The 15,490-nt window shown below is 42.8% G+C and overlaps 2 protein-coding genes across 3 annotated transcripts; one reads left to right on the forward strand and one right to left on the reverse strand.

Moving 5' to 3' along the window:
* The first annotated feature begins 96 nt into the window (after positions 1-96).
* On the forward strand, positions 97-7,922 carry mettl3 (methyltransferase like 3). 2 transcript variants are annotated; one of them, XM_050066684.1, is made up of 11 exons: positions 97-384; positions 1,277-1,464; positions 1,585-2,037; positions 2,160-2,335; positions 2,929-3,118; positions 3,232-3,419; positions 5,443-5,481; positions 5,572-5,680; positions 5,885-5,950; positions 6,029-6,141; positions 6,238-7,922. In XM_050066684.1, the coding sequence occupies exons 1-11, from the start codon at positions 282-284 to the stop codon at positions 6,350-6,352; spliced, it is 1,740 nt and encodes a 579-aa protein (XP_049922641.1). In that variant the 5' UTR covers positions 97-281; the 3' UTR covers positions 6,353-7,922. The 2 variants fall into 2 exon arrangements, with proteins under 2 accessions (XP_049922641.1, XP_049922640.1); XM_050066683.1 differs by having other exon boundaries at positions 108-384; positions 2,929-3,142.
* A 726-nt stretch (positions 7,923-8,648) lies between these two features.
* Positions 8,649-11,635, reverse strand: LOC126403869 (uncharacterized protein C17orf114-like). Its single transcript, XM_050066686.1, has 3 exons — positions 11,600-11,635; positions 9,137-9,232; positions 8,649-9,049 (listed from the first exon to the last, which is right to left on the reverse strand). The coding sequence occupies exons 2-3, from the start codon at positions 9,219-9,221 to the stop codon at positions 8,877-8,879; spliced, it is 258 nt and encodes an 85-aa protein (XP_049922643.1). The 5' UTR covers positions 9,222-9,232; positions 11,600-11,635; the 3' UTR covers positions 8,649-8,876.
* Positions 11,636-15,490: the final 3,855 nt, after the last annotated feature.

The raw sequence follows: 15,490 nt of genomic DNA on the forward strand, positions 1-15,490 counted from the left end.
ACGAACAAATACATTTTTAATTGAGTCGCTAAAATTCATCTTTCAGCACAGGGAGATAAAACTATCATACTTATTTTAAATAATATAACAATTAGGATTCTTCGTCGACTATAGCTCCAGTCAGCCGGAACGTTTCTCACTCAAGATGCCCGTCGGACGCTTTAACGTCACGGACCATACATCTTTCGCTCCCAAACAAGGCGGACAGTGTTCAACTGTTGTCTAAACGGTGTACCGTGTGCCCGGTGTCGGTGTTGTGTCGGCGTTGACCCCAGCTCGTCATGTCGGACACATGGAGCAATATCCAGGCGCACAAGAAGCAGCTGGACTCTCTGCGGGAGAGGCTGCAGCGGCGGCGGAAGGACCCCGCACAACTGTCCGCGGGTACGTTCACACCGGAGAGCGGGTACCAGCAGGGCACCAAATAACCACTGTGTTTGTTATTGAATACTCCATTGCGTATTTAACCAATTAATAAGTCAAATATAGAGTCTATAAGATATCGCCAGGTGTCTTTAAATCTGCTCTTAGCTGCAAATGTTTTGCTGTCAAACTTTAAACCTTTTGTTAAGAAGTTAAATGATTAATTGGCTGCAGCACAAGTATTGTTTTATCATATAAGTGGCTACTAACGCTGCTCCAAAGGAAACCATGTTTGAGACAAAACAAGATAAGATAACAGTTTGTTTTTGTGGCGAATTCCTCAAAAAGTTTAATTATTTTTCTTGATGTTTGATAGTTATAATGTGTAACGACAGGGCTGTACTTAAACTGATCATTTCAAGTATCGATTAAACTGGTGGTTGTGTCTTTTATTAACAGAGTAGAGCTGGGCAATATATTGATATATCAATACCGTGCTATACCAGTTTCAAGGTATACCGTCATATAATATCATACATCATGTGTTTATCTACGATATTGGGGAAAAAATGCAGCTAGACGGAGAATCTCCCCTTCATTTAAATTTTCAAAGGGGAGACCTTTCTTTTTTTGAGACTTCCATTATCTGTAGTTTTTGGGCTCGTCTTTCTCTGAGCACAACCTCACATCCAAATAAAAACAAAGTCTTCATCAGCAATTCAAGGTAACACTGCCTGAATAATTGATATATAAATAGTAACTGTGGGGGTGAAGTATAAGTGTAACGATTGAAAACGATGCAGAGTGTCTGACTGTTAAGTTATGCAAAACATTGACGACACTAATTCATTTTTTAAGCTTAAAAACCTTTTTCCAAACGAGGGTGTTAACTCTGTTCTCTCCTCTCGCTCAGACGGTGGAAGCAGCACGGAGGGTTCCACGGCCAGGAGTGACAGCCCGGCTCCGTCAGCTCCGCTCCCCTCACAGGAGGAGACGGAAAAACCACCAGACCCGGAGCTAGAGAAGAGGCTGCTGGCGTATCTGTCTGATCTGAGTCTGTCGCTGCCAACGGACTCCCTCGCCATCACAAATGAACTCAGTGTGAGTCTTTGTCGTGGTCTCGAAGCACAGAAACACTTTTGGCATATGGAGCAAGTTAAAATATGTAATGCTGAGCTTGGCTGTGTCACATAAAACCTTTTTTTTTTCTGTGTGTGACAGTCTGAAACAGCTGTCAGTCATGGGTGCATCCAGAGTCTGCTGCTCAAATTCTCTGCTCAGGAACTCATCGAAGTGCGGCAGCCCGCATCAGCCTCTTCTTCTACCACTTCCTCCCCTTCGGTCGTGGTAGCAGTGGACCACACAAAACTATGGGCCATGATCGGGACCGGGGCTGGAGCCCAACGAGCTGGAGTCAAGAGAAAAGCAGAAGATCCAACACACCACAAAAGAGCTCCAGGCTTCCCGCCCTCACTTCAGAGCTCTGCCTCTCCTCCGCACTCGTCCTTCACCTCTCTGACGCCGGCTTCCTCCACTCAGCTGGCGGGGCCTTCTGCATCGGGGAGCGGGGCTGACAAGAAGGGCAGGAGTAGTAAAAGCCAGTCGTCCCATTTGGACATGGAGATCGAGAGCCTCCTGAACCAACAGTCCACTAAAGAGCAGCAGAGCAAGAAGGTAGGAAGGTCGAGGAGATCGACTAATATCTCAGAACCAGTTACATTTTCATCCACGCAAAGAAGAAGCAGGATAATTTGGAGGTGTGAGTACAGATGTGATGTTATTTTATTTGTTCCCAGGTGAGCCGAGAGATTCTGGAGCTGCTTAATGCCAGCACAGCTAAGGAGCAGTCCATCGTGGAAAAGTTCCGGTCTCGCGGCCGAGCTCAGGTCCAAGAGTTCTGCGACCACGGGACCAAAGAGGAGTGTATACGCTCCGGTGACACGCCACAGCCATGCACCAAGTTACACTTCCGGTCTGTGTTCCTCTGCATACTTTTGTCTTGTCTGTATTCATGCCACCACACACAAGATCTTTCTTTAGTCTCTTTAAACTTTAAACAAGACACTGAGGGCTCTAACTATGAACTGCACTGGCCCTTGTTTGCAGAACATTGTTGCATCTCATTCCCCATTTGTATTTCCCCTCTTTTCCTGTCATCTTTTCTGCTATTAACCATCAAATAAGGGTATAAAATGCTTGCTTTGGCCTGAAGGGGTCACTGTACTCAAGGTTATAGAATACTACTCCGATCAGAAACACCACAGCCTGACAAAGTTCTGGTTTTAATGTAAATATAGGTCTACATTTCAAACTTAGAAAGGCCTCACTGCTGCAACAGCTGTTTCATTTTAATCAAATTTAAAGACATAATGTGTCTTTTTCAGGTTTTTCATCTCACATATATGTAATAGTGGAGGTTGTCCTCATTCTAATGATGGTCTGACAACATTATAGAAAGGATCCCTACAGAGATAGACCTTTGTTTAAAAGAGAAAGATCCTTTTTGTTTAAAATAAAATGACATCTCATTAAAATGTTTACTCTGTGACACATTTTCTCGTTCAGTCGCATCATCAACAAGCACACAGACGAGAGCCTCGGCGACTGCTCCTTCCTCAACACCTGTTTCCACATGGACACCTGCAAATACGTCCACTATGAGATCGACAGCCCTCCAGAGGCCGAGGGGAGCCTGCTGGGGCCCCAGGCCGGGACCACGGAGCTCGGCCTCTGCGCAGGGGACGCCGACAGCAATGTGGGCAAACTGTTCCCCTCGCAGGTGAGGAGGAGAGAGGAGCGCTGAGGAGAGATGGGTAGGAATATTTTAGCAGGTTATGAGAGTGACAGAGGTTGTGTTTTTCCCTGCAGTGGATCTGCTGTGATATCCGCTACTTGGACGTGTCCATCCTCGGTAAGTTTGCTGTGGTGATGGCCGACCCTCCGTGGGACATCCACATGGAGCTGCCCTATGGTACGCTGACTGATGACGAGATGAGAAAACTCAACATCCCCATCCTGCAAGATGACGGCTTCCTCTTCCTCTGGGTCACCGGCAGGTAACTACAACAGTCTGGTTTGGCAAGTGAACGTTTCTCTGTTTCGAGGTTTGTTTTTTGTGTGTTCAGAAAGGCTATTAAATGCACATCCAGCAGTGATATTGTTGGGAAGCCCACTCTGTCATTAGACCATCTCACAACAGGATAGATTTTAACATGTCAACAGCCATGTATCCTTATGTGACTTGATTTCCTACAATGTCAAGATGTCCTTGAACTAAACACTGACTTACCTGGTTCCTGGAGTTTAGTGGTCGCTGATTGCTTTCAAACAACCCTAAACAAAATATAGACATCTACAGTAAATGTATCTGGAACCAAAGACCAAAATCTGAATAATACATTTGAAAAATGAAAAAATACTGTACAGTTTTCTCTTATTTGTTTTGAAGTGACAGCCTCACAGACGAGCTGCACTTTATTACCCACCTTAAAGTTTTTCCCCCTAAAAAGTTGGAGCTTACTCGGTTTAATTAAAGAGTAATGTTGGTGTTTTTAACATAGACCCTATTTTCCCATGTTTTTGTGTCTAAGTGACTAATGGTAACAACAATTTTAGAAACTGGTCCAGTACTGAGAGAGCGCGCTGCAGCTGGCAGCAGCGAAGCAGGCATGTTTGCACCATCAGTCCACATCTACTGAATGTGTTTGTTTTTTCTGACAACATTTTTAGAAGGATCCCTACAGAAATAGACATTATTTGTTAAACAGTAAATGTAGTCAACATACCAAAGTTACTAAGCCACTTAGTTTGTGAGGTGTCCCGGTTTTGACTTGTGTTTCTGTTCCTTATCTGAAGATCCACAGTACTCACATGACGCAGGTTCATTGAGAGTACAAATAAAAAGAGAAAAACATGGCAGGCCATGTCCTTCCAAGATTACATCTTGCATGGTCCACTACCAACTCAATGTCCTGTTTCTATATATTCTTATGTATTACCCGTTATCATACTTCAACACGGTCAAAAACGTATATGATCCAAATCAACACAAACATGAGGTCAACTTTAACGCGCAACGTTGTCCACAGTCTCCGACTGTCACACGTCTAAACTGCCTTACGGCACCAAATAACTTGTGCCTGTATTCTGCCTCATAAATAAAGTAAATATAAACATGACCTTAGGATAGTCCACTACCATACACTATTCAAAATATACAGAAACTGTTGTGTAAACTTAAATATCGTCAGAACCAAAATGATATGTCATATCAACACAGAAATTCTCCCCAAATATCAATATGTGCTGAAGTGGCTCTTACAGTAAGATCCTTTTTGTTTAAATAGACACGGCCCCAAATTTACCGTCTTCAAACCCACCAGACTTCATTTAAAAAATCAGTGATTTTATCTTTGTGAAACACACTTCATTCAGAGTCAACAGACACAAAATAAAACTCACAAAACCATCTTGGTTCATCTTTCCACTGTTCCAATAATCATCAACTCTGGTTTGGTTGAAATAAACCTTTAATTCACTCAGTTAGATGTGAAAACACGTTGCCTCTATACACTCTAAAATTACTGTTTTTCTAAATGGAGTCTGGTGAGTTTGACAATAGCGATTTCAGGGCTGTTTCTGTTTAAACAAAAAGGATCTTAGTCTTTAACAAAAAGGTCTGTCTCTGTAGGGATCCTTTCATAATGTTGTCAGACACTTACAGCAACAATCTGAGCCTGTCATTGACAAAAACAAACACCTCTAGTGCACATAAATTCACGGTGCACATTGGATTGCCCCGAGTGGCCCCACCACTCTCGCTCAATACTGGACCGGTTTCAAAAGCTGTCGCTCCCATCAGACATATAGACACAAAAAGATAGGGAAATAGGAACCAGGTTGAAAATTACTGAACCATTTAAGCAGTACTAGTGGGATTCATGATATCTAACAATACTTAGTCCAGAGACATTTTTATGCAGGTTGGAATACATTTATAAGAGCGGGCAGAGTCCTTGTTCTGCACATTCAGATGTAGCTGTGTCAAACTCATCATCTGCCCAACGTCTCTTCTCACAGGGCCATGGAGCTGGGCAGAGAGTGTCTCAGTCTCTGGGGGTGAGTCTTTCCATCATCAGTTTGTAGGGCACCATTTGATTTCTAAAATACTTGCCGCTCTTATTTTTATGTATTACTTTCGTCTGTCAGCTATGATCGAGTGGATGAAATCATTTGGGTGAAAACGAACCAGCTTCAGAGAATCATCCGCACAGGAAGGACGGGCCATTGGCTGAACCACGGGAAGGAGCATTGTCTGGTATGTTTGTCTTATTACATATCTTGCCTCCAGGAGTTTCTTCTCTTTGTTCATTCATTTTTGGGAGTTTAAAAGGCCACTCATAGCTATAGGATGTTTTGAAGCAAGGTGCTGAGCTGCTACAGGCTCATTCTTTGTCAACGTGCCTGCAAAGGCGTGTCAGACAACCGTCTAACATGTGAAACAACAATTTGTTTTCTTCAGGTGGGTGTAAAGGGGAACCCTCAGGGATTCAACAGAGGTTTGGACTGCGACGTCATTGTAGCCGAGGTAAACTATTGTGCTTGAAAAAGGTTGTCTCAGATATTGTATATACTACATCTCTTCATCTGAAATGCTCTCTTCCAGGTCCGCTCCACCAGTCACAAACCAGACGAGATCTACGGCATGATCGAGAGACTCTCACCCGGCACCAGGAAGATCGAGCTCTTCGGTCGACCCCACAACGTCCAGCCCAACTGGTAACACACCGTCTCACTTTTGTTTCAAGACCAACTGTCCTACGTATTTTATTTACATGTCCTGAATGACTGATCTTTTTCCTTCTCCATGTGTAGGGTAACTCTTGGAAACCAGCTGGATGGCATTCATCTCCTGGATCCCGATGTCGTGGCTCGATTTAAGAGTCGCTACCCCGACGGCGTCATCTCCAAACCCAAAAACATGCAGTGATGAGGTCACAGGTTTGGAGTTTGTCTATAGACTGTTTTTGTTTTTTTATACCAGTGAACTAATTTCTTAAATAAACGTTGTTGCCACGTGAAAAATAATGTCAGTCACTTTTGGAGCAATGCTTTCTGTACATCACTGTGTGTAATCATCACATTCAATGCTGCGAAACTTCACATTCACCAACAACAAAAACACAGGAGACGTTTTTAAATGTACATTTTTTAGTTGTTATTTTGTTAGTAAAGAATAAAGATACTTTTCTTTTGACATACTGTAGATTTGAGGACGTGGTAATGATTTTTGCATCAAAGGATGAACATTGAATTTTGAAATTCCAGCAGGTTTTCACAGTCACTTGGGATCATCAGCACTTAACATTCACAAGTGTTCATCGTCGGCAAATACAGAACCATGTTCATCCTGAAGGTTTGTTATTAAAAGAAAGAAAGAAAGTAAATACATTTCAACATCAAATGCAACCAGGAGTTTTTTTAATTACAAAAATATGAGAGAAAAATAGTTAGCCAGAGTGAGCTGAAGCCAAACATGACTGACACAATACCTAAGAGAAATACGTCTTGCTGTGCAGCTCAGTTTACTGAACGCTCTCAAAAGAGGAACTAACTAGAGGCAAAAAGAGGAACAGCTGCTGAGCATCCTCCTCTGTTTCCTTTCATTGTCCTTTCACAACAGCAGGATCAGAAAGTAAAAATGTTCTGGATATTAGAAACTTCAACAGTCGGTTTAGAAACATGATTTTCATGAGGTCTGGATGAAGACATTCACCATCATACGTCAGGGATCCCACTGGTTCTTGAAAGTTTGTGAATTTGAAGACAAAACAAGGCCTCAAAAGTGTTTTTAAATAGACATTAATAAACACGGGTCATTGAAAGTGCTTAAATTTATATAATTTATACAAGAATAGAAATGTAGGTGCTTATTATTTCATATTTTTACTTGAAAGGTAGTCACATCCATTTTTAAAATTAATGCATCGTAATCCAATGGTCTGAGACAGTCCAAAAATATCAGTCAACGTAATGCAAAATCGAGTGCAAAATCTCTAATTTGTGATGTCACACGTCTGGTGCTGCCTCACAGACAATCACTGCATCTGAAATAGCACAATGCGCACTACACACCCAACGTGTAGTACTCTCGTTCAGCATACTTTTGTGTAAATAAATACCACCGAGCTGTAATTGCTTGCTTCCTGAGAACCAATTTGCAGGTTGGAGATGCGTAACCATGGTGATCTGTACCTACCTCAGCTCTAAAACACTGAATGTACGTACGGACAAAAGCTAAAAGTGGCGTGCCCCAAAAAATAATCGACAGTTTCTACACCTCAACATCTGCGTCGCCAATTTCCTGTCCCCAAAATGTTCGTAAGCATGGGTCAAGGTTTCTCCCATCAAGTCCGTCTCTTTCAGACGAACATTGTTGTCTTTAACGTTGCATTGTAGGATATTTATGCTGGTGTAGCGTGCAGTGTTAACATATTGTTATATTTAACAGGAAGTAGTATGCAATCCACATACTAAAGTTTCGTACCATGCTAAAAGAAGCTCACATACTGGTTCGGCCTACTAAATATCATGTTAGTACGGAATTTCGGACATAGACAATTGGGAAGGATGTTCTAGATCAGTTGTTCCCAACTGGTCCATCCACAGGGTCCAAATTTCTCGTTCATCATTAGTTCGAGGTCCCACAATATAATATATTCAATGTCATACGTAAGTTTGGACGTGTCTTCGCGCTAGTTTGCTGTCTCTGTCAAGTAGTGGTCCATTCAGAATGGGCCATGAGGCACCAGTTGGGAAACACTGTTCTAGATGACGCTGAGAGCACCCTGGTGAATGTTCTGAGCATATGGCGACATTTGCTGTTCCAGAACTGAGAACGCCACAAAATCAGTCTCTTATTCATTGTCTATGAAGCATCTCCAGACTTTATCCCTATGACATCACAAGTTTGAGACTTCCTTCTCTGGTTTCTGGCTTTAGAGAGAGTAGTAGTTCATGATCACAAATTTTGATTGGACTTTTTTAGGTCATGGCCGGAGAAAGTGTGACAGTCACATGCGTGTATGAGTGGTTGAGGTAAACGCCATGTAGGGTCCTTGAATTTGAGGAAATTGGGCCTGGAAAGACCTTGAAAAGTGAATTTGATGTTTAAGAAGGTGTGAGAAACCTGATACTTGAACAGTGAACTCCCTCATCCTGCTTTGTGAAACAGAAACTCAACAACAAATTCAAAATTCTGCTTTTTTTCCCACACAAAGGTAGTCAAAAAAAGAAATAAAAAAAGAAACAATAAAAAAAAAAGTAATGCACTTTTTGGTTGTGAATTCTGTAAACAAGTGGTCGTGCACAACTATTGTTGATCACATCTAAGGGTGGCGATAGATGCAATCGCTCAGCTAACAGTCCGCACCGCAGCGTCCAAGCATGAATGGGCAATGGGAAACTTTTAAACACAGGAGTCCATTTATCTCCTCTTCAGCCCTTCGTCCTCCTCAGTAGGTGGCGTCCACTGCGTTGATGTTGCTGTCCAGCTGGTGTCTAAAAGACAGCCTGGCCTTGGTGGAGAAGTATATCTGGGAGCCCCGACTCAGGCTTCCTGCTCCTTCACTTTCGCTGCCCGAGGATGTCGTCGAGCACAGACGGGGCTTCATCTCCTCAATGGGAACTGAGGAAGAGAGAGATAGAAAGTCAGGCTTTATCAGAGCGTTTCGTCATGAAATGGCTATTTATTCGGTCTGTAGCTGCTCCTCACCTGCCGCGGGGGGGCACTGCCTGCTCTTGCACCGCTCTTTGCAGCGTCTGTAGAAAGGAAAACACTGCAGCATCTTCACACCCATGGCACAGATGTCTGTAAAGAGAGAGGAGGGAACAGAGACATAAAAATCAGCAAAAATATGAACCAAAAACTGAAATTGCAGTCGTTTTAATGCCGAGGTTTCCCTTTGAAACTGACAAAACAGAGGCAAAACCATCCTAAACTACAGCTTCCTCTCAAACATGACGTGAAACGTCTGTTAAACACAACGTTTTCCAGGATGCTCACTTCTCTAAGCTTCCATTAAGCTGCCCTATCACAGTTCCAGCGTGTCCGAGTGCCTGCTGACAGCTCCTTGTCTCATCACCAGGTCACAGTTTAATGGAATTATGACCCTGCACTTCAGCGACATGATATCCTAACATAAGCTGACAATGTGACCGAACAGCACAGTGTCCCAGCAACCAGCCAATCAAGTCAGTATTTACAGCGCCAGCATCATCCTCTACGCCGCCTAATCCTGGAAAAGCACGTCAATGGGCTACGGCCGCCAGAGGAGTTATTAAACCCTCTCCAGGTTACATAGAGGTCGATGTTATGACTAACAGGCGGACAGGTGCATATTTCAACCATTGTTTTCATTTTAAGAATTAAAAAAGCTTGTCTGAGAACTTTCTGCTCTTGCCCGCAATAGTGTTCTCCACTGAGGCGTTTCTGGACCCTGAAGTACGCACCTGATCTTTGATCTAACGCTGCAGGTACTGTAGATCTGAGTTATTGAGCAACACATCAGTGAAATTCACTGTAGAGGGCTGCCCTCTGCAGTATCTGTGGCACCTCTGAGTGATAAGATAAAGTCAGGGCCACACGCCAGCACTGAGCAGTGTTTACTTAGAGTGAAAAAAGGGGTATTTATTTTAGTCTAATCGGGTTAAGAAATGGGTCAGGTGAAATGGAGCAGAGGGAGGTGATGGATCTCAGCTGTTTCTATCATAATTGTTCTTTGGGGTAAAAGAAGAGTTGCGTAGCTTCAATGTCTCTGCTGCAAGTTACCGAACCTTGGTATGGTACATGGTCACACATCAGCAGGCAGTGGCAAGATGACCACAGAGTTACAATACAACCACAAAAAAAATGCAAAACAACCACAAATGGTCACAAAAAAACTACAAAGAGACGCAAAACAATTAGATGGAGATGCAAAACGACCACAAAAAACATGCAAAATTACTGAAAAGAGACGACAACAAAGACAATAAATCAACTATAGAGACATTAAAATCACCGGGAAGAGACGCAAAACAACTACAAAGAGACGCAAAACAGCTACAAAGAGATTCAAAACGACTACAAAGAGATGCAAAACATTAACAAAGAAATGCGAAACAGCAACAAACAGATACGAACAACTATAGAGATGCAAAACACCCTCGAAGAGATGCAAACAACTACAAAGAGATTAAAAAAGACAACAAGGACACAAAACAACCACAACAAGATGGAAAACAACTACAAAGAGATGCAAAATGATTGCAAATAGATGCAAAACATTTACAAAGAAATGCGAAACAACAACAAACAGATACGGACAGCCACGGAGAGATGCAAAACAGCCACGAAGAGATGCAAACAACCACAAAGAGATGCAAAATTATCTGTAAGGGATGCAAAACAACTACAAAGAGACACTAAACAACTAAAATGATACGCGAAACAACTATAAGGACACCAAATATGGCTACAAAAAGACTGTAAAGGACAACAAAGAGATGCAATAAGACCACAAATCGAGATGCCAAAAACTACAAAAGATGCAAAATGACTAACAGGATTTGCTTAAAGACCACAAGATGATTCAAAACAACTACTAAAGATGCCAAACAACTACAAAAATATGTAAAACATCTACAAATACATGCGAAAAGACAACAAACGGATACTACTACAGACCATGAGGAGATGCAAACAACTACAAAAAGACACAAAATAACTAGAACGATACCCAAAACACCTACAAGGACACCAAATATGGCTACAAAAGCCTCTAAACGACAACAAAGAGATGCAAAAAGACCACAAATCCATTGAAATCAACCACAAAAAATTGCAAAACACCTACAAAGAGATGCCAAACAACTACAAAAGATCCAAACAACTGCAAAGAGATGCAAATTGGCCACAAAAAGATACAAAACGTACACAAATTGAGTTCACAAAGAGACTCAAAACAACTACAAAGATACCCGAAACGGCTACAAAGGGCCTCTAAATGTGAGATGATGCAAAACAACTTACAGGAGCCAAAACAACCACATAGAAATACAGAACTGGCTACAAACAGATGACCTCAGAGAGTCACTGAAACGACCACAGATAAATGCAGACTGACTAACAGGCTTTGCAAAACGACCACAAACACTCATATCAGCCATCAGAGATGCAAAACAATGACAAAGATACCCGAAGACAACTCCCAGTGAGATAAAGCTCTGAGCACCACTGTTCATTAATCACACAGATTCTGGTATCTGATGACAAACAGTAAACTGTGATTGCAACAAACTGGAGAGCAGTGATCAGCTGACATCCTAATCCTGTTGTCTTCTCTCAGTGTTTACCTCTGAGTCCTCGTGCTGCTCGACTCCCAGTTTGAGACGTGACAGCTCACACATACGCACAGTGACACAGAGCTGCGGCACAGACACGCCACGGGGGGAGAGTCCTGTCAACAAAGTGAAAGACGGACTCTCTGTTGGGGTTAAATTCACGCAGAAAAAAGCTCTTCTTTTCCCTCCATTTCTTAACCAGCTAACGCACCTCCCCTCTCATTTTCACGCAGGTGTGTGTGTGAAACCCGACCCCGTTTACAGACAGTGAACCCATTATGGTTCGGTCAATTTAGGGGCTCTGCCTGTGAAACGAGAGCTCACAGTATAGCGCACATTGTGAGGCAAAGAGAACAGAGGCAGCACCGAGTGACTGTGATTTTCCCCACCTATGCTATAAATTCTTTTTGTATTAATAATTTGGCACGCTAACAGTGTTCTCTCATAGAAACGAGCTCCACAAACACAATATTCAGGCTCTGGTCAGTGGTGAGGAATTTTGGGCCCAGATCATGATTGGCTGTGGGGTCTGGCAGCAGCCTCGGAGCCTGGAGGAGAAAAACAACCTCAGATGGCAAACACAGTCAGAGAGCACAGAGACTGTACCCACACTGGCCACAGAGAGGAGGAGGAGAAAGGAAAGGTAGAAGGAACAGAAAGGGGGGAAGGCACTGAGTGAAGATCTGAGTGAGAATTTGGCCGCGACCTCTTTCTCTCCTCATGTTTGTCTCTGAAAGCTGCAGCCTGCAGGCAGCCGATGTGAGCAGCACCTGAATAATGCAGTTTTACTTGCTCAATCAGTGGAGGCTGACTGATGGAGCTGAAAATTGCGAAATCGTTCCAGAGAAACATGGAGTGCATGTCAGTGCATGTGTGCTTTCACAGGGAGCTTAAAGCGTCATCTTTACATATTCTCCACTTCTAAACATGAGTCAAGCTCCTCTCTCTGCAAACCACCCCATCACTCCACACTCGGACCCTTATCTGCTGTGTAAACAGTGTTAAAGTGAGCAGCAGAGCACACATGCGTACAGTAACCAGATAACAATCTTCCCACAGCTCCACATTTCCACTGAGCTCCCCCCTTTCTCCGCTCAGTCTCCGGGGTGCAGTCTTGTGTCACTGCCCACAGCACAAAGCCTCACACAGCCCTGCCAGGCTGCATGACGCACACACCACTCTCTGCACGTATACCTGCACAAGTGTGTGTGTCCATTAATAGCTGCACACAATCCTCTTTCCCTCATATTCATCACAGCCAGCTTTTAACATGTTTCTGTGGAGCTTTCATTCAGCAGACACGTCAAATAATGGCAATACTGTCAGTGCATCACTCAAATACACTGCTTAAACACACTTTTAGGGCACTTGAAAGACGTTTAGGGACCGTGTGAAAGTTCTTGGGGTGGTAAGGGGGGCTGAACCTTGTCATTCACTTCAGAAATTGCTGGGGTTGATAATGTTCTCTTAATAAAATACTGCAGGACAGTCCGCAGGTCAAAATCAGACTAAAATCGAAGGAGTCTCTTCGATTGTCTCGTCAACTGTTTATCCGATCAACTTTACTCTTGGCGAGTGCATTGCCGAACATTGGGAACTAGGGTTGCCACGGTATGAGATTTTCAAGGTACGATAACTGTCTCAAAAAATGTCGCAGCGTCACGGTATCACGGTATTCCAGAATTATCATTATCAGTCAGAGTGAGCCTCAAAGGAAGTGAGAAAGTTGAGATTCTCCTTCCAGTTGCATTTTTGTTAATATCGCAGATAAGCAAATGGACACGGTATGATAATCATCAATTTTTATATCATGGTATTGCTGCAACCCTGCCAGGACCCAAGAAAGTGCAGTGATAAGCGCGAGCTCTTGAGATCCACGGGATGTATTTGCTAGACTACACCAACTGTGTAGTGGACTAACGACACAAATTTACACCACCAAATGGCGTGCTGGGCACAGCTCGCTCCTCATCGCTCGCTACAGCACATTCAAGAACAGATGAAGGTAGAGAGACTGGAGATGTCACACTAGCAATCCCAAGCATTTCAAGCATCAGTCATGTAACGTTTGGAATGAACACTTTTAGTCCCAGACCCAAGCAAGTGCGGTAGAGTGTTGTTCGGATGGGCGTCTCTTGAGAAAGCTGCAAGTAGCAATACCAGAGGCTACGCAATTGGCCCACTCCAAACACGCACATTTTTAATAGCTATAATCTTTTTAATCGTGTACCTATACTTAACCCTTAATATCTTAGTGAGACTTCTAATGTGTGCCACCATCGTACATATTAATAAAACCCAGAACAGTTTCTTTTTGATGTAATTTTTTATGCTATTAGCTATATCGCAAAGAAAGAGGAAGGCTGAATAAGATTATAAATTTAGGACCAATCGGCAGAATCAATGCTAGCATTTCTGCAAACCACGGATATGTTAACTTTTTACGTTGTTATGTTGCGGATGGGTTGAAAGTTAACGTTTCTTTACGTTTCAACAATGCCGTAGTTAGCATGTGGTTAGGTTTAGGCACAAAAAACACTTGGTTATGGTTAAGAAAAAATCCAGTTCGGGCTTAAAGTACTCACTTTTGGTCGCACAATCCCCGCAGAAAACGCAGCGACATCTCGGTACAAAACAACCACTTTTCATGGCACTGTCGCTGTCGGAAACACAGCAACAGGTCGCTAAAAAACAGCAGAGTTTAGTGTCTAAAAAGCCTCTAGAAACGCAGCGATGACTCACTACAAACAACCGTTTTTGTTGTTTGTCGGTCTCGAACAGTGGTCTGCAGCTTGGCAGCCACCTCCCGACGACAAAGTCAGCTCACGTACTACCTTCCGATGTTAACCTGCTCACTGAAACAATCGTAATCGTACCTCATATTGTATTTCAACCATGCAATGTTCGCTCACTGTTTTGTTTTTTTGCTTATATACGGCATCAGCACCGGTAATCTGCTTCATTTTATAAGATAGTTATTGTGCATTTCACGTTGTATTCTGTATAGTACAGTGTGTACTTACTGTTTTTATTACGTAAGGCACCTGCACTGGTAACTTGGTCACTTTACAAGCTAGCCTTGCACCTTGAATTTTATTCTTATTTATTGCGTCTACTTGTTACGTGTAGGACTACAGACGGAAATTAGCGTTTGCGTGTCATTGCACACTGTCCTGTTAAAACTGAACGACACCGCTGTAGAAACGTTGATATGACACGAATGAAACTTAAAATGTAACATACCCGTGGCTCGCAGTAACGTACTGCGCCAATATTTTCTGCAGAAAATATAAAAAGACCCTTCTCTACTCCCCCCCAAAATCTTATGCTTTGTCAAAATAAAATTTACAATACCCGCCCCCATTTCCGACCCCCTGTGATAATTTGAGTACAGTCCCTAACTTGCAGTTGAGAATACACTGCGATATATAAGAAACTAAACATGTCTTCCATCACTATAGTTTTGCCATGTTTAACATATTAAAAAAACTTAAGTTTACAGTCTCACATGCTACTTTTAGATGCGCGTGCAAGAGCCGTGCGCGTGCATGCAGAAGGTTGAATGAACAGCTCTGCCAGACAGGCTAATCTGAGCTTTCATCTGGAGCACTACGCATCACTTATCTCTTCAGTCTCCCTGATTAAACTATTAACCGGAGGCCTCTTTGCATATGTGAAGCGTCAGAGGTGGAAACATTCCTTATCTGCTTATTTAAGTGTGAAGTGAAGCCTGAAGATGATGCAA

The sequence above is a fragment of the Epinephelus moara genome, chromosome 17, assembly GCF_006386435.1.
Source record: "Epinephelus moara isolate mb chromosome 17, YSFRI_EMoa_1.0, whole genome shotgun sequence".
Taxonomy (NCBI): Eukaryota; Metazoa; Chordata; class Actinopteri; order Perciformes; family Serranidae; genus Epinephelus; species Epinephelus moara.